Source organism: Sabethes cyaneus, chromosome 2 (genome assembly GCF_943734655.1).
Source record: "Sabethes cyaneus chromosome 2, idSabCyanKW18_F2, whole genome shotgun sequence".
In the NCBI taxonomy this organism is placed as follows: Eukaryota; Metazoa; Arthropoda; class Insecta; order Diptera; family Culicidae; genus Sabethes; species Sabethes cyaneus.
The window spans coordinates 133,375,052-133,402,207 of record NC_071354.1 but is presented as its reverse complement, the minus strand read 5'-3'; the positions used below and the strand labels follow the sequence as shown (position 1 = coordinate 133,402,207).

Below are 27,156 nucleotides of genomic sequence, written 5' to 3'. Positions count from 1 at the left end.
CAGCCCAAGACCGAGAAGCGTGGAGACGTCTCCCGAATTCGGTACGGATTTGATGAGCGGATTGTCGTCGAAAAAGCAAAGTAAATATTATTGTCGGCGGTGACTAGAGATCCCAAATGTATGGCCTTCCAGTTCATTGCCATCAATAGTCACTGTCCGTGGGAGGCGAACGTTTTGTCTGGAGCCTCTTTCTACCACATAGTTAGTTTCCGACGGATTGATTTGTAATCAGGGATGCCACATATAATTCTGTGTTTTTTGTTGGAAAAATCTGACAATCTGTACGGCGAGGAAAAATATCTGCGCAAAAATCTGTCCAATGCAAAACAATGAGAGTGAAAGAGATAGAGAGTCATTTTGCTGACTATTTCCGTCTCTCATGTAAAAGCTCAAAAATCTGTTTAATCTGTGTAATTTGGCGAAAATCTGTATTCTATGCATACAGATTCTGTACAGGCGATTTCTTTCAAATATCTGTTAAACACAGAATAATCTGCGCATATGGCAACCCTGTTTGTAATCCAATCCTCCTAGCCTCCGTGTTTCGTCTGGCAGAGTATGCCCCCGCCGTTCGGTCCCAAGGTTTCTAGTACCGATGTCGGTGTCGCTTGCGAAGGCAAGCAGTCGCGAAGGCGAGAGTGAGAGTAGCACATCACTTACTTCAGAGCAGTTTTGATCGGCCGCGTAAGTTTGTCTGGAAAACCGTTCTCGTGCATTATCTGCCGTAGCTGTTCTCGCTCGATTGTATCGTCCACGCACTGAAATCCACGAAAATAAGACCTTACTAGCACGCTTGTTGGAAAACAGTTAATTAGTTGATATCACAAAAAGTATTATAAGTGTGTAAGTAAAGGATGCGTAGGCACGTTGTACTCCCGACATTTCTGGAGGAATTGTCGGAGAGGGAAGATTTGATCCGTTGTAGAACGGGCCCCCATTAGGCTTACTTGATAAAGCCCTTCAAATTCTTTTACTATTGGGGATAGATGACGTAATTAAATCTAGGAGAGCCCTTAAGCGGTGTTTGTCAAATTAATGCCTCGGTAATTACAGCAATCAACCCGATCACCCTTTTTACAGGTGGGACAAACCACCTTCCATTCGCTCCTCCGGTAGTTTCTCCTCCCCCCAAATTTTTTAAATTATCTAATGAAGTACCGTTCCTAGCGATTCTTGGTTATTTTTGTAGAGTTCTTCTGGGAGTCGGCCCTTTCTGGCGGCACTATTATTCTTCAGCTGTTATCGTTTGTAGGCATTCCCAGGTTAACTTCTTTTCCATCTCCTTCTATGCATAACGTGTGAATCAAATCATTTTTGTTTTTCTCAATCAACGGTGCCAACTTTCTTTTAGGACCGGAGCACATGAATCAATTTTGAATATTTTTTCCAACCACATTCCGTCTTGTAGGTACTCGATTTGGTGTCAGTGATAGCAAATGTAAAACCGGAAAAAGTAACATTTTTGTGGGCATTTTCCTTCTAGAACAGGCTACGCTCGCTGTTTAGCAGTCGTCGACGTTAAACTGCATTTGATCCCCGGTGTCTAACTTGATTGTACTCCGTACGTGTAGGAGTTTTGTACGGTTCCGAAAAAAAGTAAACACTGAAGGATTACACGTGTAAGTTGAAATGCTGAAAATGTATTTGTAGAATGCTCGACGGCAAATTTAACTGTGCTTTCTCATTTGCTGTGGCAGTTACTATTCTTTGCTTTGCGGCAGCAGGAAGGACATTATTCTGTACAACACTTTGTCGTGAGTTTCGAGTTTCTTGTTAGATTGCTTATCAGCATGAAATTTCTCCATGGCCATCAATGTCCTTTATTGTCCTTAACACAACGTCCGGCCTTTTTTTCAGCATGCTCTATTATACTATCGGCTAAATCAATTCGTTAGCGAACGATTGGGGAGTGTAGCTAAAATAAATGAATAACAAGATGTAAATTAAACCCTTCCTAACGAACAAAATTATCCATTACTCAAACGACTAGTGCTTTGATGAGGGGGGTGCTTGGAAGTCCCGGCCCGGTTGCCGGTGTCGTGTGTGATTGGCCGGCTGCACGTACGTACACCGAATCTGATCGATGTAATCTATGTTATAATGTTCCTTGTAGCTATGTTTTGACTTGTTTCGGTCGCATCGATTTTATTTTCCTACTAAGTATCCCTTTGGCCGTTTTTGAGCTCAGAAGAAAGTCGCCATAAGCTGATTACTAGTATCGGGTTTCAGTTCGCTTTTTGCATTAACTATTACTGAAACTGAAATCCACTTTAAATTCCACCAAAAATCCATAATAACAAAGGTTAGTGATGGTGGTGTGAAGGTGTGAAACAACAGCTATTGTAGAAATTAATCCCCACAGGAATATTAGTTCGATGTATGTATTGTTTTTGTCTTGGAGTCATAAAACAATTAGAAAAGTTACCACAGAACAACGCTTCTCATGCTGTGGGTTGAAAATACTTTTAGGGTTTATGCCGTAAATCGGCTTTGTATGCAACCCCCTGAACTCTGGCTAAGAACAGTAATAAGCTAGAATTTCCTCGTCACATGCGTTCAGGCTGCTGTCAACCGCGCGTATAATTGCCCCGATTTACGGCTATGCGCGTTTTTAGTTTTTGTTTTCGTGGACAATTTCATAACATCTATGACTGTTAGAGACTATTCACGTTATCATAGGATTACATCACGCTGCGTGGGTGTTTTTTTCATTTTTCTTTGAAAAGTCAACGTTTGTTGACAGATGCTCCAAATTGCTTTTGTTGAGGGAAAGTGGCATGATTGATCAACCGAAAGTACGTGATGTCAGATAAGCCATTAACTTATTATTTTGATATATTTAGGGCTGTCACCAGCGGCAAGCGAAAATGTCAATCCGGCCAAAACTACCCACACGATACCGATCTATCCAAGTGTGTTCCGTTGAAATCCAATTACCGTTTATTATAATAATATTAGGACATGCTTCACCGAGATAGCATCGGTTCGTTGTTGAGGTGACTTCTTATCACCTATTGACAATCGTCGCGAGACCTCGTCTTGATGTGCGTTATACTTCCGTCATAGGGCGGTAAATCGGTCGGTTCGGTTCAAACAAACCCTACGTCAGGACAGAGGAAAGCAATCAATTTCTCAACCCGTTCGCCGTGATTTGCTTTATATTGTGCCGGTTCGGTTTTTTTTCGGGGAGGCTATGCTGTTATCTATAATAAATATAGGCGAACAGTGTCAGCAGGCAAAACAAACGATAGTGGGCTCAATTTTCGTCAGGTGACAAGCACTAGTAATGGGAAATAGATCAAAGTAGCTGTTTAGTTTGCTCAATTTTATGCTTTAGGGCAGATGTTATACGTCAATTTGGTTTATGCGATGAAAATATACAAACAGATCAAATTTATTTTTTTTTGTAAATTTTCGCGCACATTCACAATAATTTATGATAACTTAAACAAACTTTGAGATAGAAAATTTGGTGTTTAACACAATATAGCAAAATTTTACCGGTAAAAAGAAGTAAAATTACTTCGAAAAGTAGTTAACACAACCTCTAGTTTTTTTTACAATTTTTCGTAAATGATAGTTTTATACTAGAAGTGCATAGCATTCCGGTGCGATGCGGGTTCACGTGCGGTAAACTATCGGCTATCTATTATTTATTCGCTTTAACTGTCTGATGTCAGCTTAAGATCCCAAATCGGACAGTTTCAGTGGTATAAATTCCCAAGACGATTGCCATATAGCGCCCAAACATGACCGGTTCTCCGATCGGAGTGAGCTAACTGGCCACGGAATAGTAATTTATTGCCGCATGATTTCACGCATCTTCAGTAGATAAAAAATCGCGCGAGGAAAAGGAAGCTTCCCGAAGCACCTGGTAACACACCGCACCACCTTCGGCCAGGTGCTCCACAGCCGCTGACGACGACGGAGACGACGACGACGACGACGACGCCTTTAGCGACGGATGACGGCCGTCTCGTCGTTTCATCATCATTTTGCTGTTGGTTTGTTGAGGCAAACGACGACCCGAACTTCGAAGAGCCTTTATCATTGCAGGAAAATCATCAACGTAATTTTTCTCTTCGTTTCTGCAGTGATGTTCTGCTAACAAGCACACTCCCGCTGTTGGCTGTTGGAATTCGCTGACTGCAGTTACGGATGGAAATGCTGCAGAACATGAAGAAAATCAATGACCAGTCCATTCATAAATAAAAATCGACGCTGATTCCGATAGTACAGCTACAACTGTGTACGGGTTGAATGGAGCGCCCAGCTCACATTTCACGAGTTCAGCACCACCCTAGTTATCATATTAAATCTTGGGACAACCTTGGTTAGTACAATGAAAACCGTCCAGAATGTCTTATTCTTGATCCCGGTGGTAATCCGCGGGATCAACTCGTTTTCCGGAGCGCAGACCAATTGCCATAGGCTGTAAAACGAAAAGTGCAAAAAGGAGAAGCTTCATCCCACGTATTTTTTCCTTCGTTCGTTTGTTTGTTCGTTTGCCTATGATCCCTGCTCGGAAAAAAATTTCGCTTCTTTGTTTTTTCAAGTTCCAACACTTCAACTGTTCTGGGAGACCCGATTTAGGTGGTACGATTGTTTTTCATAAAATATTCAAATTTAATTTCTTCTCACTTTTTCCTTTAGATTCGGATGCTGGCATTTTGCGATCCCTTTTCACAGCTGGTTACATAGCTGGTCGTTTTGGTGTTTAAGGTTCACAAGGTAGTTTTTTGCGATTTTAATATTGATACGGTATTGGATTTGGACTCCTCATTCAGTGGCTAGTGGCTAAACGGAAAGAAGCTTTTGGTCTGGTTTGCCCTATGCATGCATGCGAGCTCGTCAGTTCCTGTTGTCGAGATTACAAATGCGATTTATACATATTATTGCCGGTTTCACACAATCGGTGTGAACTATCTGGATTGGCGCGGGTCGATTGGCGCGTCGAAAGGTGCTGGGCTGGGGCTGGCGAAGTTTGTGGACATTGAAACAAGGAAAGGGCATTTGCGGATGGTCGGACTGGTCGTGAGCACGAAACAATGGCATTGTCTAGGAATTTTCGGTCGAATTCTGGGAAGCGAAATCGAGTGGAATAATTTCTTATTTTCGTGGCTCCCGTTTCGAAGCGTTGTGTTATTTACCTTTTATTGTCAGGTTTTCTTGTTTTGCTGGGATGCCGATTTCACGGGTTGAATACGAAATGAAGTAATCTAATTTCAAAATTTGTTAGATGCCACGATAACTTTACAGCAGCGCCGTGACTGCAGCGGGCTAATTTGATTTTTGATTTTGCACTTTGCAGTTCCTATAGTTCTGCTGTTATAAAAGAATATGCTAAATTGAAAAACGGTTTTCCCCAAAAGAATTAATTTATTTAGATCAGGTTCATCAAGAAACACTTTCAAATTTTTATGCTAGTATATTATGTTGTGCAGTTCCGTTTAATGGAATAAAATATGACTTTACGGTTTTAAAACTCATTTTGTATCAAAAGATTGAAAAGAAAACTTGTTTAAAACAAGGAAGCAGACGATTTTTTATGCTTCTCCCAAACTGCTAACGGTTCACGTGGGTGGCCCCGGATTTAAGCACATTTGTAACCGCAGAAATAAGTGTGCGGCCTTTCAGTACGGGTGATAAAAGTGGTCTTCTCGAGAGTCGTTCGGCACGTTGCACATTTAATTGGTTATCCCATGGGTGAGCTAATCGGGGGGAGACAAAACCGCCGAAGAAGAAAAGCGCAGTTCGGAAGCGTTGGGTGGCATATTCAAATTTGGAAATTAAATTTTTCAAACCATTATTACACCTTTTTAGTATCTTTTCTTCCGTTTGCTTGGCGTACGTGTGTCAGTATCTTTCTCTTTCGTACACGGCTTTTTTGGCTGTTTCCTTTCGATGACATTCCACAAAAAAAAAATCTTTAATGATTTCTTTTCCATTGATTCCACTCGTTCATTCGTCCGGGTGTTTCGTGCGGTGTTGTTCGATTGTTTCAAAGAGATCGTTTCAACACTTTAAAAAAGGGATCCACCAACTGTTTGACTCTATAAATATCCGGAAATACTCTGCCCTATGACAGCGCTGTGGTGCAACGGTCGGAAGAAAAGCAAACACCGCGGTCGCAGAATGAACGACTGAATTTAAATGAGGCGTACCTTGAGGTCTCAGCTAAGTTGGCGGTGCCTCCGCAAGGCCTTAAGTAAACTCGAAATTAGATAAAATGAAACTGTCAATTAATTTTATTCTCAGCAAATAAATTTCGCTTCGAAGCTCGGAGGTTTGAATTCCTTACCTTCTGCTGTTGGTTGTATTTTGAACCGAATAATGCTAAGAAGATTCTTTGCTGACCTTTTCTCGGCCCTGGCAAGCCTTATAATTCTTCCTCCCTTCAAGCGAACACGATTTGGTGGTCCAAGGATAATTAAGAGAATGTGTTCCGAACTTCTTTTTTTCTCACTTGGCTGCTCGCATAACCTCACGAGTGGCTGTTGGAACGCCGCGAACGGTCTTGAGTGCATAACAGGCGACAACGACAGATGCGTGGTGGCTGTGGCTACATAGTCCTGCTCCTGCAGCAGGTGTGCGGGTGGCTTGGCGCGGGGCACGACTCTACGAAAACATACTCTCCAGCACAGCTCAAAGGACTGATGAGATTAGATCGCTGCAATCAGTGCAAATTGTGGTTTTCTTTAAGGGCTCTGCGGGAACAATGAATGAGATGTCTTTCGTGACTCGTAAATTGCGCAATAAAAATTAAACGATAATAAAATGCCAATGATCAACGCTATCAGTTCGCTGCTGATGAGATAAATGTGCGATGGAATCGTTTTAGGGTTGTTCTCGATACGATGCAGTGTCATATTCTGTCTGCTATAGGTCAGTCAACCTTTACACGCTACACGCTTAATAATGATTATTATTAGTGTTTCAAGCTATACGGTTTACTGCAACGATCCCTTTAGATAAGATCGCTAACAGCAGCAACAGTAACAGCAAACAAAGGATAACAAAGCAACCGTTCGGAAACAAAAAGATGTTGATTGAAACTTCCGATAATTTGTAATACTAGGCTGGAGGGACTCGGCAGAGACGAGTGAACAATTAACTCAACATTGTACGAATGAAGCATAATGGAAAATTTGTATTTTAATTTAGCGAAATTGTTTCGGTGACGTGAGTATGCGCCGAGCATAATGCTGTCGACCGGTGTGGGCCATCACGGTGGGGCAGCGGTGCTGCAGTACCAGCGTGCATTCTGAAAATACTGCCGCAGAGTGCAAAACCGTTACTATTTCGGTCATGCAAATTTTTATTTTCATATAAGTAGCATGCTTTTCAATTACATCCTATACTTCCTTTTCGTGATTTGCGCATTTAATACTTTTAATGTTCGATCATCGAAATATGTTAACGCCACCACATATGATGGCGATGTCATTATCCCAAATAATTTCTCTAAAAGGAACCATTTCATTTTAAGAAAAATAATCGATAAAATTTCCCGGTGCTTTGCGATCTATGATTATCTATTATTGCTAATTAAAAGATGTGGCTTTTCGGTCTCGAGTTTCTTACGAAAACTTTATTTTACGTTCAGCTGACGTTTCGAAGAACTATGCCTTCGTTGTATGATAATTATAATAGACCGTTGAATTTTTATTAAAAGATGTGGCTTTTCGGTCTCGAGTTTCTTACGAAAACTTTATTTTACGTTCTCACGTCTCGTAAGAAACTCGAGACCGAAAAGCCACATCTTTTAATAAAAATTCAACGGTCTATTATAATTATCATTATTGCTAATGTTGCGAGAAAAAAACTCACCGAAACGAAACACTCCGCTACGGAACAACGGGTCCGATTATGTCCTTGCGCACTCGATCGGTTATGGACTCTACCAGAAAGCTTCCCGAGGCCAGGAAAAGCGCTCACGTATGATTTGCGCAAGTGCACATGTTTCTTTTGGTACAGCCCATTTCTCATCCTAGTCACCTGCGCGTCGCCGTCGTCACCAACAATTCATTCGAAAACGGCTGGCTACGGCGCGGCGGCAGCGCGGTGCGATCATCAGCGTGTATTTATTTGCCCTGTCTGGCCCAGCAATGGCAGGCAGGTATAGGTATAGGTAGGTCTGGCTTAACAGTAGTGCTCTTCATTCGCTTGATTATGCGCACTGCGTCCAAGGCAGCAAAATACAGCGGAATTTGCGCCACGCAGAATATGCGAAAAAGGGTGAATTTAATTTGCTCAAAGTATTCATTATGTAACTTTCGTTTGAGCTACTGGTATTTTCCGTTTGGTTAGCAAAACTTGCTGCAAACCGCAAACATTGCGACAGGTTTGACAGCTCTTATAGAAAGTTATTAAGACTTTGAAGGTTGCAATTATGGAAGGACATCCCAATAATAAGTTGATCTGCATATTGCCTAGTAAATGTAATATCAAAATCGGCACTTTTTATGTCTGCTGTGTCTGCTTCATAATGTAATTATGCAGTTTAATTTGTTTAAATGTATTCCCATGGGTAATTTTGGCCGTGGCGGATATTTTCAAGAAATGTTCTTATGCAACTTAATTTAAACTCCGTTGGCGCCCGGAAAACCTTGAACATTATATTGAATTTTCCTTTGAGTAATAACGTTGCTACAGACAAATTAATGACATGCCTTACTTAAAAGTCTGTTTTCCTATCGATTTACTGAATTGTATTTGCGTCTATACTTTAACTCGAATGCATAGGATAATGAGAGAAACCAATAAAGCTGTTGTTCAAAAGTATTTACTTTTTTGCTTGTATTATTTTTTACGACCTCCTCTATATAGAACTAATAAATTATCGGCGTGTTGACATGTAAATCTTTTTTTTAGTTCTATGCGAAATGGTCCTTTTTGACATTTTTTACTATGTTTTGCTTTGAACAGTGATGCATAGTTATTACTTCACTGTTCAATGGCTGAAGCTTTAACTGTCATTTCACTTTTCACTTGTCCACTGCCGCTGATGTCATTTTTCGATACTTTAGCTTTTTGTGTAGTGGAACTACTTTTATCGTACACGATGGTGGCTCACGATTGCAATTTGGCTTCCTGTCGGGGTCGCTCTGTGGCCACAGTAAAGCACGACGTGGGCTGGCTGGCACTTGGCGTTATTTTATGAAATATGCAACGCAATGAATGTAGAGTAGGATTATAATGGTAATATTAAAAGGATTAAGCGCAAAATTTACAATTCTGTTTCACTAGCTGATTTATGCATAAAGTTCAGTTTAATGAAAAATATTCGGTTCTGCCGCTGCTGTGGGCGGTTTGGGTGGTGCCGCTTTTTGGGATTTTGGCCCGTGTACTATAGTTTTCTGAGTCAGAGAGTGTACCAAACAGTGTTATATTGCATAAAGCATTGGAACTTACCTAAGCTATTAACTAATATTAACATCTTCTTAGCTTACATTGTATCGTACAGGTTTTACTAACATTATTCGCAACTCTCGTTTTCGCATGCAATCGATATAGAGATTATGTTAGCATAATAGTTTTAAATTGTTGCTATCATAGTTAAGCGATAATTTTCTAATTGATAAAAAAATTCACCGTCAGTGTTACCGCTTGTGGCTGGAGCTTACTTAAAAAATATCTTTTTGAAGGTGCGACATACTCAGATAGTATTCTTGGTAGGAATTTGCTAGTCTGGAATTAATCTAAACTGAATGAAGTTAGGGTTTTTTTTTAATTCCCGTCGTAATAGGTAAAGCCATTCTAATTTTCATCATTTGTTGGATGGATTTAATGAATACTCCAAAAGTTCTTGTGCTGATTTGACTAAAACACACTTACCTTCCGATCCGTGAACTTTGAAATCACTGATAAGCGACTATTAAAGCATATTAGGCCATTACAAATATTTTATAATGTTTTTGTCCTTCCGGTGTTCGGCCACTGAAGGGGGGCAAAAAAAAACAAAGTGAATTTTTTAATCAAGCAAAAAGAACATGGATTTCAAGAATTTTTATTTAAGGTTTAAACGTGAAAACCGAATCTATTCTTGCTTATAATATATACGTTATTATTTTCTATGCAAAAATATACAAAAAGAGACAAAAACGAAGGAAATTTTTTTTGGACGATTTTCGGAAATTCCATTGTTTGAATTTTCATTTCTGTTTCGTGCTAGGGTTTTTTTCTAATTCCCGTCGTAGTAAGGAAAGCCACTCTAATTTTCATCATTTGTTGGATGAATTTAAGGAATACTCCAAAAGTTCTTGTGCTGATTTGACTAAAACACATTTATCTTCCGATTCGTGAACATTGAAATCACTGAAAAGCGACTATTAAAGCATATTATTGAAATTACGCAACTGACTTTATTTCTAAAATACGTCGTACCGTTTTAAAATCCGTCCATCAAAATTTTTCATCGTCCGAACTAAAAATCACAACAATGTTTACGAATCTAACGCGCATGTATTTGTGTAGGACGGCATGACAAATGTTATTCTACAAAATTTCTGCAGGTCAGGGAAGTCTGTAGAATAACGGCAATGCCTTGCGTGAGTTATTTTCATTTATGAATGACGGAAATTAAAACGATTTGTCGACATTGTCTTCTTCGTCGCACGAAAAACGTAGGAAATTTGGCTGGTAGGACTTATTTAATGATAAAAAGCATTTAAATAGATCTCAGCTCACTTTGATTGATCGCATGTGATAGACAACAAACTAAAATATTAGGGAATAACTAGTTTGGCATTGTGCGTCATAAAAATGCTGATATTTTTTAATAATTTGTGTTGGATAGGACGGGAATAGGCAATTACGACGATGTAGCAACATACCCTACAAGCGTTAATTCAACTCGGAGACTCATTTTTCGAGTTTTTCAGACTGTAGGGACCACAGACAATTGTTTTTTTTTTTTAAATTGACTCATATCCTACAAATTATTTTTTTGCCCCCCGATTTTTCAATCCAATTTCCAAGCGGGGGGTGGCAAAAACTTTAAATATGATTTGCAATGGCCTTATTGAAATTACGCAACTGACTTTATTTCTAAAATTCGTCGTACCGTTTCAAAATCCATCCATCATCATTTTTCATCGTCCGAATTAAAAATAACAACAATGTTTACGAAGCTAGCACGCATGTATTTGTGTAGCACGGCATGACAAGTGTTATTCTACAAAATTTCTGCAGGTCAGGCAAGTTTTCCTGGTTGTAGAATAACGACAATGCCTTGCGTGGGTTATTTCCATTTATGAATGACGGAAATTAAAACGATTAGTCGACATTGTAGGAAAATTGGCTGGTGGGACTTCTTTAATGATAAAAAGCATTTAAATAGATCTCAGCTTACTTTGATTGATCGCGTATGATAGACAACAAACAAAAATATTAGCGAATAACTAGTTTTGCATTGTGTGTCATAAAAATGCTGATATTGTTAATAATTTATGTTGGATAGGACGGGAATAGGCAATTACGACGATGTAGCAACATACTCTAAATAAAAATTGTTTGTGCAGTTACACTGAGAACATATTTTCGTATTTTTTTAGAAAAAACTATGTCTGTTGCTGATAAAAGAATAGTACCATTTAAAAACATTCGTAGCCTAATCTTCTACCGCAAAAGTTGTTATTACGAATTGGTCGTATTTGGTATGAAAGTACATTCGTAGAACATTTCGCGTTAGAACGTATTTGATGCACGATTATTGGTTGGCATCGTTATAGATGACATCGGGCTGCGAAGATCGTCTCTAAGGGAAAATAGACAAGGACAATAGGTGCAATTGTTTAACTAAACTTGTTTAACAAGCAGTCGTCGTTGTTCTGTGGTTTGCGGTATCATCGGCTTTTCTTACGGTAATATGAATGACAAACTAACTTCGATTCCCGAACATGTCAGCCTTTTTTTTCACTATTTTCCGATAGGTGTCGGTATTATTCAATTTATATCATGCGCTTTTATAACATTCGTGACATAAGAATTCATAAAACAAAAGTGCGTTTTCGTGCTATAAATCGTGTTTTATTCTTAGTGTTATACATTTACAACTAACACTGTGACACTTGGGTTTTCATTACAGATGTTGGACTCTCATCCAACATTTTTGCTACGTGGCTAGCCTGTCGCAGCCTACCTTGTTTTAGTCCCCTCATCCGCATCTTCAGTTGGCCTCGAAGTATGATTTTGGCCTAATAAGCCAGTCGTTCAATGTTCAAATCTCGGCTGGGTGAGGTTGTTAGAGTCAATAGGACCGTAGCAACTGGTCCTGCAATTGTCCTGTGCTCTAACAACTGGACGAAATGCAGCACCTAGGCTTTGCTTTGCTTGTATACTTGGTATATTTCTTGGTTCGAGCACCTGCGCCACACTCCTTCTTCTAATATGCCGTTAAGAATTGATCGCAGGATCTTACGGTCAAAAACACCAAGAGCTCGTCAGTTGTTCTCTTTCAACGTCCACGCTTTGCGAACGTAGAGTACCGCCGGGAGAATTAGCATCTTATAGAGCATGAGTTTTGTGCGGGGTGGCAGGCTATGGAACTTCAGCTGGCTAAGTAATCCGTACAAAGCCCTGTTGGCAGCCGCTATCTGACTTTTTACTTCACGGCTGACATCGTTGTCACGTGTCATTAACGTGCTCCAAACCCCTTAACGCCAGCTGAACGTGTACCGTTCTCTACAGTGGACATCCATCGGTTGCGGGGTCTGCCCTGGAGTCATGATCTGTTCCTGGTTCTCTACTGAAGATAGTTAAGGCTACTCTTTCATTCTCACTCGCTATTCTGACGTATGATTCTAACTTATCCAGCTTCGCACGTATCAGTCTAACTACTTTCGTTGAAAACCCATGTTCTAGCATTGTCTGCCACAGCTCATATCGTTTGACTGAATCGTACGGCGCTTTAAAGTTCACAAATGGATTATGAGTCTGCCAGTTGTACTCCTGAATTTTGTCTAGTAACTGACGGGTGAACTTTTGATCCAGGTGGTGTTGGCCAACGAAGGACTCAAGTAATTGTCTCGGTCCGCAGAACAGGGTATTGGAGAATACCTTATAAGCGGAATTGAGCAATGTTATACCACAGAGAACAGCCTACCAAGTAATTGACGAGAAGTGTGTAAAAAGTTGTTATGTAATCAACGAGTAATCCTACGATGAAGCACCCCTCGAGCTGTAAGTAGCAAACTAAAACTTGTTGTCGCTGCCTTCACTACTATGTAACTCCAGCACAAAGTAATATTGGTAAAGGTGCATGCAAATTTTTTTATGCGTTTGGCAAACTATTTCTGGAGGGCGCCACCGGCAGATTTTACACACAAAAAATCGATTACTTTAATCTGTTCTCTGTGGTTAAACCTCGATAATTTTTATACTTGAGTCGATGTCCTACTTTAAAAATAGAACGGATGAGGCCGTCCAACCACTCCTCCGGCATTTGTTCTTCCGTTCATATCCTGCTGGCGAATGCTTCTTTACCCCTGTGAGCACTACTACTCGTACTCGCATTGTTTTAGATGATGAGTTTTGTTTTAGATTATGAGTTAGTTCCGCATCTCTAATCTCTCTATACCTTTCTCTGTTATGACTGCGGCTACCTGCGAGCATGTCACTCGCGGCCTAGTTCTTGTGAATTTAAGTGAACAACGTACCTTTTACTATAGTAAACATTAACATATACAAAAAAATTTTTCCGGTATGGACTCATCACTGCGACCAATTTCGTTGATCTATTGTGATATCAATCGGATGTTTGCTGTATAACCTGCACTGCCTTTGTTTTGCTATAATCGCTATTGAATGAGCGACTATACTTCATGCGTGCTTGTGTGCAGTGGGGTTTACCATTCCTTCAATGCTAGTTCTACTTTACCAACCTTGCTCATCAATGCCAGTACTGTCTCCAATTACAGCCATCCCTGCCGAGGCTTACCAGTACATTTCGCTATAAGAGTGACTTTTTGCCCTGTCAAGAGTGCTGTATGGGGATCATATAAAACTCCGCATAAAGGAAGGGTAATGAGCGGCCTGAGGGTACACCCATGCTAAAGTTGCTTGACATCGAATTGCCTGATACTACTAAGATTTGAACCCCCGACCACTCGCTTGTCAAAACAGACTCGGTAACCTTGCGGCTACGGAGCCCCCCGATATGTACAAGCTAGTTCGATTTCATTCAAGTATTTTACTGAACCGAACTTGAACACAACATTGAGTTACACCTGGCGGCGGATCGTTGAAACTATAGTTCAATTGATAGTTGCCCCTGTTGCGTTGGGGTTTTCGTTACTGACCAATTAAGGTTCTTATATATTAAGAAATGTCACACTGTTCTGAATGCTATCCTGTTGACTTTGTTGACGTTGTTGTCGTCTTGACTTTATGTTACTAATCAACAAGAGGGTCGTGCTTTATGCTCTATGGAATAAGAATGCTAGTATTTTAAAAGGCAGTATTTTAACGTGAGGTGACCGAAAGGTGGAAGCAGAGGTGCCAGCCCCAACGATAGGCGAATTAAAAGAGGCTATCATGCATCTTCCAAATAGGCCGTGAGTACAGAATTCCCACTTCGAAGCTGCGTGTGATAACATGGGGGAACTCAGAGCCAAACGCCGCCTGGGCAGCAGTCTGAGTAACAATCGACGGGGTTCGGAGACATATTATCTGCGGAAGACGTGCTTACTATGGGTTTCACAAGTAATTGCGGTCGAGCTCTGTCCCCGTATAAACTGTACCCTGTGCAAGACGCTAATTAGACCGCTTGTTCTGAACGAGCATGAAACGTGGACAATGTTCGAGGAGGACTTACGAGTGCCTGGAGTTATCGAGGGATGAGTGCAAAGAACGGAATACAGGAGAATGGAGTATGGAGGCAAAGTATGAACCATGAACTCGCACAGCTCTTTGGCGAATTATTCAGAAGGTGGCTTAATGGATACTAAACGGATACGATGGGTAGGACTTTCTAGTAAAATGTCGAATAACGAACCCGGATAACTTCAAATCCGGTAGGAACAAGACGACCAGGAAAGCAACGAGGAAGATGATCAGACCAGGAGAAGCTAGATCTGACGGAGAGTACACGGAGTCCAAGGAATTGAAGACCAGTAGTCCAAAACAGAATGAATTGTAGAATTTTTGTTTCATCGGGTTATCTTAGGCATGCCAAGTTAGAGACGGTAAGCCTACCACATAAGTAAGTAAGTAAACCTTGTCGGTTACTGCTCAGAAAACAGTACAAAACATGTTCCGAAGAAACAGAAGAACGTTAGATAGTCGGAATGGAGTTTTCTGTTTTTGCTCTTTGTAAGTGCCTGCAGCTGAACTCACCTTTCTAGTTTTTGGAATTCTAGTTGAAACCTTTGGCGCGATTTTCTCAACGAGTTCTTAACCTTTCATGCACAGACGATACAACTTTTATTTTAGAGATTAGAATTTTCTAGAAATACCATTTATTATGCAATGGAACAAATTTTAAATTAAAAATTAAAACTAATGCTACCTGTGTTAGGTTGATTTCAATCGCTAAACAACAACAAAATTGTGTGTATTTAGTTGAAAATATAACAATAATTGACTTGAAGCGATGTCGACCTAACTTATTGCCATCATAAAAGTGAATTTAACAGCAAACCTAGAAATGTAATGTAATTTTATCAGTTACTCTTTTCTTCTATTTATTCTTACTGAGATTCGCTGTTTGAAATAGCGGCACGGCCAGGTGAGATCATTAAACATAGAAGCAATTTTTACTAAACTAGATGCAATTTACGTTCAAGTTCAACATTGCTGGTAATGTTTTTAAATGAATTAGTTTATCAACATGAGAGTAATATTATAGTTTCGATGAGGAAACCTTCTAGATGTATAATCAAACTAGGGTTGAATATATAGGTCATACAGGTAAAAACCAAATGAAACTTAGCAGCTGCTACTAATTAATCTTTATTTTTCAATTGTAGCAAATAACAAGCTGAACCCGGTTTGTCCGGTTTTTTCCGAGATCCGTTTATGAATAAAAGCCTACAAAGAGCAAAAAATTGTTTGGTGAATGGAACAAAAGTTTCTCATTAATTAATCTTGATGAAATATCATAAGAATTTCGAAATAATTTAGCTTATCAACATAGGCAACTGTGAATTTTGAATTGCAAAATCTAACGTGTGTGTCCTGTTCCCGTTAAAGTTCGAAATTTTTCGATCAATTTTTAGAATTCAAAATGCTATTTACACCGAAAGTAAACCACCATGACCACTAAATACGTAGAGGAAACAACCAAATGTAAGGAAATTATTTCCACATATCTATTTTTATTGTTACTTCAACTTCACATGTTGTCATTCATTAATATACATAAGATATTACCGCGCTGTCTAAACGAATGTCAAGCATCGCTTGTGATTCACTGTACTCATTACAATTTTTCATTCCTCCCTGATAGCGCCTTAAGAGTTGTGTGTATATTTTTGCGTCTTCCGCTCAAGGAGCAATTTGCCCAAAACAAATGGTCACTAAATGCGGTTCAGTTTATTTTCCCCTCGTAAACCCTAGAAGTCCGCGGCAACATGCGATGCGGACAGCTTAGACGGGGCAGTTTCTGTTCTCGATGTTTGACCGAAGATAAATAAAACGTCACCAATGCGGGTAGCACACAATTGGTAGCCTACTCGGAAAGGAACAAGGCCTTGAACTCATTAACGTTGTCAGGAATGGGCCCGCAGACTGGTGGAATTCCTTTTGGCCTGCCTGATGCCGTTGTTGTTGTTGTTTCTGTTCCCATGGGGTTTCCGATCGCCTTGGTTCACTTTACACTGGGCTATTAACACCTGCGCGCTCTCGGGCACTTGTTAGTGCCTTAACAAAGTCGAAGGAAATAGTTCAACGCCAGGCTAGCATGCCGTAAATGCACTTAAAACATATTTTTTTTCTCTTCTTACGAATTTTCACATTTTTTTTTCTACTTTTGGATTCCACAAGACCAGTTCAGACCCCAGCCGGTTGAACAGCTAACATATTCAGGAAAATAATAACTTAATTCTTATCGATGAAATTCCTCACGCTACTCTACCGTCTCTTTATAACTTATTCGATTATTAAATTTCATAAATGATAAACTTATTAAAATGGAAGCATCTTTGGTGGAATATGAACCGGTACTTTTCTGGTTTTCGTGGTGTTGAGAATTTCGTTAATTATTGCCCCTCAGTCGCAGTTAAGGCCTTTGTGAATCAATAAAGAACATTTAGTAGCGACGCAGGTTCGTCGCTTGATTCCTTGACTCTGTTTGCCGAATTATTCTAGCTGATTGTGTAATGTTTGAGCAACGGAATGGCCCTATCATACCTATCATTATACCGTGTGCTTTTCGGATCGCTGCGACTTTCCGCAACACCATGCCACAATCATAACGAAACATGATATGAAACGAAACATTAACATTGACCGCGGACCTGCTGCAGGCGATGGCAGCGAAAAGTGGAGACACGCAGATGTACGCGATGTTCTCATCAGAGCTAAAGAATGGTAATTTATATCTCTCACGTTTTGCTACTCTCCAGAGATAAATGGATTGCTTTCTGCTACCGACCACTTCCAAGGCGAAAAAGTAGATGTATTGTCAGTAATCATAATAATGTGTGATATAGATAATAAAAAGAAAATAAATAAATGCAGAACTTCCACAAATGCTGAAACTCGTTTTTAGCTTTGCGCCTGGTTGGATTGACACTATAAATGCAACTGTGCAGTTACCGTAGGTCCTCGGCCTAGCGCAAGCTGGATCGAGTATATCTGTATGACAAAGTGTTGCCTTTATCTGAATTGTTCCGAACTCTTATTCCAGAAAAGCGTGTTTGAGTGACGAGTTTTTCGCTCTATGACGCCATTCTTTTTAGTGCCATTTTATTACAAATCGCTTTTATGGCTTGTTACAGGATACCTGTATCACCTCGTTACCGGGCAGGCTATAATTGAATCGTAAAACGGTGAACCGAACCGCAACCGTACGCGTCGATGGACTCCACCCTATTCAGCGGAGACGACAAATTGCATGTTGATTAGAAATTTGTAAACAAACCTAAACGGTGTGAAGCATGGTGAGTGTCATCTGGTCGGCAGAATTAGCATAGAACTGCCTGACAAGATAATAGAATCATGTCGGTGGCTGCTGGGATGTTACACTCGCTAGACCAACATAATTCTTTTCGGAAACACCGACATTGTTAATTCCAATAACGGTTTGTCTTGTTACGTGGTAAAGGTAACAAAGCTGTTGGTGTTATTCAAAAAGAGCGTGTAGCACGCTATTGCTCACGCTAGCTTAATATCGAAAAGCGATAATGTAAAAGTTTCCATTAAATTTAAATTTACAAAAAGAACAAGTATATTTAACCCATTTCTTCCCTTCTTTCGATTCGGTCGGCTACATTTGCAAGGGTCTTCCGCATCCATTCGAGTCAGGCTAGTTTAATCCGAGTTATAATTTCATGTACGAAGCAAATTTCGTTGAATAGAATGCTATAATTAAGTGCTGTATTTTTATCTTTATGTGCACACTAAAATACATTTTGTTAAAAGTTTCTTCTGCCTCGTTCGGCCTTTTTCATCGCGACTACCACCATGGTCATCATCATTATCAGTATTATCATCACTGATACGCCGCTTACCTCGATGGTTAACTTCTATATGCTGTTTCGCTACAACGCTGCTCATTTTTACATACATAATTAGTAAACTGACTTGATTAGAGCTAGAAAATGTTTTTCATTTTCTGTTGTTTCGCAAATGTGACTACAGAGACAAATGTGACTAAGGTTTTCAACATACAATGCTTCTCTAATAATGTTAGTAAACAAATTGTTCCACAATAGTTTAGCTCTATAAAGCAAGTTAGCAAGTAATGAATGATTATTTGTTTTAAATATTGTCTGCAAATACTGGGCGTGTTTTTACTACCGGCTATCAAGAGACGGAGTAACGTTTCAATTTTAATAATTAATTATATGCGTTAACGTTTTTAGAATTTGACGAACCAATGCGACCATTTATTTCGCAAAGCTCCAGATAGTCAAACAAGCTTCCATCATTTGGAAATTTCAAAAGAGTTACTGCAAATGGTGAAAAAATGAAATCAATGTTAAAATTTAACCATTAGGACAATTTCTTACTGATTTTTGTTAATCAGTGTGTACCGTGAACGCTGGTAATTACGATCAGCTCCTAATTTCAGCTCCTAATCCTAATTCGGAGCAAGCCACGATAATAAGCACTCTCATTGTCTGCAGTTTTTTACAGTTGAGTGATCGTAACTCGGAGCTGATCGGAGTTACCTGCGTTCACGGTGTGGGACGTCCCATTTGGATGCGCAGATCAACTCCCCAAGGTGTTTAAAAAGCAAACAATCCAGAAAATCCCCGAGACCTGTCCAGAGAGCGATTAACCAGTCAGTGCAGCAAATTGAACCTACCCGTCTGCAGTAATGATACTTTGTAGTTTGGTGTGAGATGCCAACCACAGCCAGTGCCGCAGTAAAGAGGCGGTACGAAATGGAAAAGTAAACACCGAAAGTATTTGTTAATCATAAAAAGGTTGAATATTGCTGAAGTGCGCTGAGAGAAAATGAGTGGAAGAAAAACAACTGTTTGTAGCGAATTGCAAGTAGACGTAATAGACGGACAGCGCCGGCTCGGGAAAATCACTCAGGTCAGACAGGTTTCACCGGTAGCAGCGGGTGTGGGGGAGAGAAGACAGGTACAATGCCATCGGGCGTGCTGGAGCAGTGGCAATCGGCAAAGCAAGTTGCGTATGATGGCAGACAAAACAATAAAAAATAAAGTGTTAATTGTTTTGTTTTGTTCAACTTAGCTCGTGAACACAATGGTACACACCATTGCTATCAAGATGAGAACGTTCCGTTCTGTGGTTTCAGTTTCAATTAAATCGTTATTTCTTTTCTCCCATTCAATATTTACAGAGCAACCCATATGCTTTAAAAGAAAGTGGACCAACTAGTGATATGACGGCGTGGACATCGGCGGGCCTGCAGCCAACGACCGGATATTACCCGTACGATCCTACCCTGGCCGCCTATGGGTAAGCAATACCTTTCCTCACACCCTTTCTTTCAGTATTCCAGCATGACCAGAATCATTCCTACCGGATGTGATTCCACCTCGAAACTGCGGAAAGTCACGACGCCGTTCCGGATCTGCTGAAATCCTCCTACATCCGTGTCCGTCTCTTAAATTGAATAACCCTCGAAAATTGACTTCGAAACACGCTACGAAGTAGTTACTTCCTTCCTATTCTTTATTGCTCTCTCTCTCTGCTTTTGTATTTTTATCGCGTTTCATTGCGAAAGCCGTTTCTACGCTGCCATTGTCGTCTATACGCACTGCATGGACGAGGCACTAGAAAAGAGGGAAATCTGTGGCCTATAATTCATAAAAAAGTAAGTGATTGCGGTGCTTGGACTGCTTCCGTTCACATTCCTCAGTTTGGCATGTAGCGAGGCGCGGTTATTTGCAGTCCTGTGCCGTTGTCGGTTGGCAGGCAATGTGCAGGAAACGTTTGGCCCTAGCGTGACCTAGAACAATTGATCGAATATTGACGCCTTTCGGTGGTTATCAACAATTCGAGCATTTGATGTTTTGGATACAGTAATATTATATGAGAGTTTTTATGAAGGTTAATTCAAATTAAAAACCCTAGTATTGATCGACTTTTATTTGCCAGAACGTTTACGTGAATACTGTGGCTCGTTAGATCAGCACTAAAAATTGAAGCCAATTAGGAGGATAATAAATAAGGTAAACAATCTCTTGGGATAGTCGTTGAATATATCATTTAAGTTAGTTAATTTTTAAGCAAAGTTTCTAATTTGTAAATGCTTTACAAAAGAAAAGGAAATACACACTGTTATATTCTTGCGCGACTAACTTACCCTCTATTTTTGTGGAAAGCGGTCAGCCAAACTTCTGTCACTTTCTCTGTTCCAGGTACACACTACCGGCAACTACCCATGTAATGGGTAAACCCCACACATTAAACATTCCAGGCCAATCTTCTAATATGGTATAAGTACCAGGATGCCACATCTTCCCCCTGCGTAAAATTAAGAATTCAAGAACGCTTTGCAGCCATGGGTATAAACGTCCTTCAAAACTTGATCTTCTTTATCGACAGACTTCGCAGCTGGTACAGGAACCGTACACACCATGGGTGGCTGATATAGTTAATTTACAGTGTTGGTGCAATCGTCAAATTATTCTTGTTTGTTATATTGAAATTCATTAATCCTCATACGTAACCTGTAGAGAAATCGCTCTCCGTTTTGTAATGTGACGACCTAAAAATTATTACTTATCATCATCATCATTATTTTGTTAGGTCACGCGTATTTACCCAAGCTACATCTTCACCTTTAGAGACGTCCGTTGATCGCTCAAATAACGCTATAACCCATTGAATAACATATGGAATAACGAAATGACTCTTACACACTAAAAAAAGCACCGAATCCGGTTACATTTTATCGAAATCTAAACATCTGAACGTTCGGTTAGAACTTCAGAAGAGGAAGAAGTCCTCCAAAAGCGACTCCAAAAGACACTCTTTCAAACGCACCTGTTTTTTCATGATATCTGTGATCACGAAAGCTGTACCCCAATGAACAAATTACTTGTCAAGTCAAGAACTTATTGGCAAACATCGACATCTTCTAGTTTCGGAGGTTCTCTGGAACATCAATCTTATTCTTAGCAGTGAAATACTGGTTCCCCGGACTCTGGGTTGAAGTCCGCTTCAACTCGTCGTCCATAACGCAGCAGTGTGGTTTCGTCTGCTTTTGACCGTATAATTCCCGGGCCCGGTTTTTCGTGACCGTATTCTGTTGGGTTTTTGCCACATCTCGAACGAAGGAGTTTGGTTTCCCGTCGAAGACCTCAACTAAATGTGATCCTTATCCATATATGGACGCCATTTTTCTCCGCATCTTGTAGAATCATTAGCTAACGTGAAAACTATGACATTTGTCTTTGAAATAAATTATTTTAAAAAAAAATGTTTTTTTTTTCACCCGGATAATCGAGTCTAAAAACCCGGATAATCGAGCCCTTGGTTAATCGAATTCCCGGATAATCGAGTCCGAACTATAATGGTCACCTGGTTAACCCAGTTAATCGTATGCTCGTACACGTCGAATGACGGACAGTGCCATCATGCTGTCAACCGATATTGACCTGCGTGAAATGTCAAACTGGCATGAATTCCACCTGCATAAAATGTCAAAGTGGACTGACTGCATACTGACAGTGTCCGCATTCTCGTTCATGGAAAGCTCAATACGTTCTCACCTCAGGTCATGTCTAAATGGCCGAATTGTAGAATAAAATCCACCCAACGGATGATGTTATGGCAGCCAGTTTCGTATGGTTCTTCATACCTCTGTTCCAACTAAATATCTTCTAGTGTTCAAAGCTATTCTTACGGGCAATAATCAATTGTCATTCAATCAATGTGAGACGGAAAATGGCGATAAAGTAAAATACGAAACTGATTTGAAACCGTAAAAAATCGGAAACGTGTACTTGCTCATTTCTCCAAAAAGCGCCGGGATTTTTTTGTGTGACGCAGATCGTTCAATGGAAGCAACCGGTGAAGTTTACCGTACGAATGGTGTCGGAAGCAGATTCCAATATAAACCGGAATAGATGCTATCAATATAGCTTTTCTGAAAATGCCTTTTTCCTGGACTGAATCAATCCGCCATTCAAGAGTGAGTGATACTCAGCAACGATGTCATCGCGGATGCACGCTTCGTGCAAAAAAAAATCAAACAGTACCTAAGGAAAATGATAGGGTTTTTTTTCTCGTCAAAGGGTGTTGTCGTTACCGGGAAATGGGGTTTCAGTCAAGTGCAACTAGACCTGCTGCTTGCTGAATCAAGTGCGCTCAGAAAAGGAGCGCTTATATGGAAATCTTTTCGAATAAATGTCGGAAAATCTCACTGCAAGAACGTTCCCATTTAACAAATTGGTACTGTCAAAAATATAGATGGAATGGTGGTTACATGGTTATAGAAAAATGAATGTGAATCGTTTCATTGTTGACACACAAATGAAATTTGTCAAATTTTTGGTTTCTCCGTAACTCCATACAGTATTGCATACTATTCACGCTAATATACATTTGTCACGGTAGAAATAAGAAGTAGGGGAAATAGAATCGCTTTATTACCTTTGCTCCAGCCGTCTGATCAATATTCTTTTGCTAACTTTACACACTCACTAGATTTTTCCGAAAACGTTATTTTTATATGCGTATTTATTCACGTAGAAAAAGTATCCAGCTTTTCACCTTTCGACGAACGAGCATGGCGAACAGTGCCAGCATGCTGTCAGCTGATTTTGACATTTCGCGCAGGTGAAATTGGCCAATGAGTTGAAGGTTTGCTAATCGCTAACAAAGAGTGATGTAGTGATGATAAATTTATCATTTTTCTATTAAAAACCGGATAAGTTTCACTATACCTTCCGGTAATATCTACGTTTATTTTGCTGCTGAATGTTTAAGTAATACGTTTTTCCTTACCATCTTTTTCACACTTTTTATATTTTCCACCGGTTTGAAATTGCAAAGTCAGCCTGATGGCACTGTCTTTCATGCCCGTTTATAGAAAGCTTTTGTGAAAAGATTTGCTGGCTCAACGATTGCCTTCGATATAGTAAATGTATATCTTTCTAACAAGTAACACTACATTGTTTGATTTTTATATAGCATATATAAAACTTTTATAAGTTAAAAGAGTCAAACAGTACAGCGTTTTGATGATTAATTTTGTAAAGGAAGCGGAAAGGGATACAATTAATGGAAAAATAATTGTAGAAAGTTGGTAACTAGACATATAATTACAAGAAAGAAAATAAGGTGCAACAATGCTATCACTGTAATCAAAGTGCCGTTCGTAACTACGTCAGTTTTCATTCCACTGCCAACAGCAACTCGTGTGGCATTTTTATTCCTGCATACATATGAAAAATCAAACCAATCGACATTGACGTTTCAATTGATTTTCCATTAAGCCTTCGAGCCTTCTGCGTTAAAACGTTTTCCCCGTCCGAAACTGACAGCATTTCACATGACGTGCACATATATCTACTGCTTCGTATTTTTTATTCATGGGTAGAAGGCCACTGATCGCAGATCGTTTACTGTTTCACTGCAAATGAAAAGCGGATTTTGGGTCATTATCACTACATAGCAAAGTGAGCCCACATTGTACTCGCATTTAACACTTCTAATGCAAGATTGCAAGATTACGATGGCTAATAATTGTAATTAAAAATGGAACGCTGCCCAATTTATAACAGTGTAGTGCTGCCTGATGGATGATAGAAAGTTTCTGCCGATAGCAGAGGTAATAGGCCGTATGAATAAAAGCGTTTGCTTTACTTCTCCTCTAAGATTTATACGGGAAAAGCAAAGCAAACTGTTTTATTCATACGGCCTAATGTCTCTTCTTATTACATAAACATAAACTCCTTTCAAACTAGCCTTCGACTCATTCCAGCGTTACGGGACACAATTAGAACCCATTGTTACCCTAGGAATCGCTTCCTGTTTCACCAATTTTTTGGCAAATACCTTGTAAAATAGTTGTTTAAAGAGTAGGGGAATTGTGTATAACGTGCCCCCCTGGCGAATGTGCCCTCTCTTCGTTTTTTCCTAATCAAGCGAAATTAAAATGCAAAACCACCCAGAAACCATAGTATTTGACGGAACTAGCCTACTATGCAAGTATGACAGTTGCCACATACTGTAAAAACAAAACAAAAATAAATTTGTTTTTGAGCAGCTTCCGATGTAACTTTTGGCGTCGTTTCCATAAGCTATTTTTTGTCAAAATCTGTAAATAACCGGTTGTTGCGATTTGGTTGCGTAAAGTGAACTTCAAAAAGACATCCCTGCCAAAAATAACGGTTTGAAACGCTTAATTTGCTTTAGTATTTATTATTTTTTCAAATAAGTAAAAGCAGGCCAATATGCCCCACTTGCGGTGGTACAATTTGCCCCCTTTGCAAATGTGGTAATAAACATAGGTAAACAGATCTCAGTTGAAGTCAATTGCCATTATTTACTCAAAAAATAAATACTCAAATTACCGCATTGGGCATATTATACCGCAGGTGGGGCATTTTACCCCGCGCAGACGAGAAACACAAGATTTAGGTGCTTTTATTAAATAATTCCTAGCATATTTATTCCACAACCCTAAATGAAATAAACCATTGCAATTGGTTGTCAGCTTAAATACCAACATATACTCGTAGTTGTCACGTTAATTTGGGGAAGCATAACAGAGATATATCCATTTATTCTTTGGGGGGGCACATTATACACAATTCCCCTATACTTCATTTTCCACTAGAATGCCAGGGATTTGATGAAACAGGAACCAATCTGCATAGTAGGGATAGTGTCCCGTAACGCTAGAATGTGTCCTTTACTTATTACTAAGTGCAGATAAAATTACCAAACAAAATTCACATTTTCATTTACGCGCAAATACATATTTGCGCATACTGGTTAGTGATCAATTTAGTCGAACCTGTACGTTTAATGAAATGTTAAAACATTTAAGTATAAGACGCTATCGTTTAGCAGCATAATTACTTGCACATTAATCAGTCACTGGAGTAGAAAAATATTAAACAAAGTCAACAATATTTACTGCATGTTCATCGAAGTGCGAAAGATGAAAAGCCCCCTGCGCCTTACTTCTGACAACTTCTAACGGATTAATTGGCATACGCTGCTGTACAGCAACAACAATGCACTTAAAAGCAAGAGAGTGTAAAACAGTGTGAAAGTGAAATGCCTTTTTGTTTGATAAGCGGCATCAGGAGGCAGAGGTGAACCGTAGTAGCAAAAATTTCGCACCTGCTCACAATTCATTAGACGAGCGGTAGGTTGGTAGGTACTTCGTCGAAAAATGGGACTCCTGCTTGCTTGAGTAAGCAACCAACTGACGCTTCGTAGAAAGTGCGCAGACCATTTACATGTACTTTGCAAATATTTGATTAACGTGTTCTCCAATGCGTTAATTAATTGCATTTTATTTACAAGTGGCGGTAAGACGCAGCAGTTGATCCGATTATAATTTGAACCGAGTGAGACAGCTATACCGCACTATGATTATTGCACTTGATACTGACCTGCGCTGATTTTCTCTCTGCACCGTGAAATGGCGCAACATTGAACATTTTTGTTTTGTTTTTATTTTTATTTATGCTACAAAATATTTAACATTTTCGAAACAAGTTTTGATATTTTGTAGATAAATTTGCTTCCTAGATGACTTACACAACAGAATAATTGTCTAATTTGCTTTTCAATAATATGTCAACAAAAAATAGTGATTTGAATTGATTAGTAGAAGTTAAATGAGCAGTGTTGCTCCGGTGATGAATGGTGTCCCGTTTACGGTACTTCTTCTTTTTCTATTGATACAAGAAATAGGTATAAAAAAATCAACAAAATGTTCAAACATTGCATTGAGAAAAAAAACAATGGCAGTGATGAAAAGAGCATATAATTAAAGATTACTATTAATTGCATTGCGTGAACATGAATATCTCATGTTTCGATTATTAGCATATAAATACAAACATTCTGCTTATTGTGCTTGGGGTCGCTGCGTCGCCGTAAGCAGTTGCGGGCAGCAGTTTGCTTTTCATGACTGGTATGAATATTGACAGGCATGTGGAGCCATTTGAGTATGGTACAGTGAAGACAGGGAACCATAATCAGTAAAATTATGTATAAAACACAGGACACCGAACGATCTGCGACACGATAAACAAAGCATAGAGCTAGCGGGGGAGGTTAGAGCAATAAAGAGCTGATTGTATGCACTTTCAGTATTTAATTATAGGATGAAAATGATCTGTGCATTTTGCACTCTATCCAATGGCAAAATGGAACCGAACGTATGTATGTTACTTTGTGTAAATAGTAAACGAATCAATTATAGGGATGAAGCTGAAATAGGGAGTCTTCATACTCCAGCTCCAGTTTAAAATTGGTTAGCTAACGAAGGCTAGCGTTAAGTTCACTAAATTTTGACATCATTATCTAGATAGAATTAACAAA

At 39.5% G+C, this 27,156-nt stretch overlaps 1 protein-coding gene across 1 annotated transcript in view; it reads left to right on the top strand.

Moving 5' to 3' along the window:
• LOC128736021 (homeobox protein araucan) overlaps positions 1-27,156 on the top strand; it is a 68,636-nt gene that overhangs the window by 8,084 nt on the left and 33,396 nt on the right. Inside the window, exon 3 of the mRNA XM_053830505.1 lies at positions 19,979-20,097. Coding sequence (XP_053686480.1) covers positions 19,979-20,097 — 119 coding nt within the window. The remainder of the gene's footprint in view (positions 1-19,978; positions 20,098-27,156) is intronic.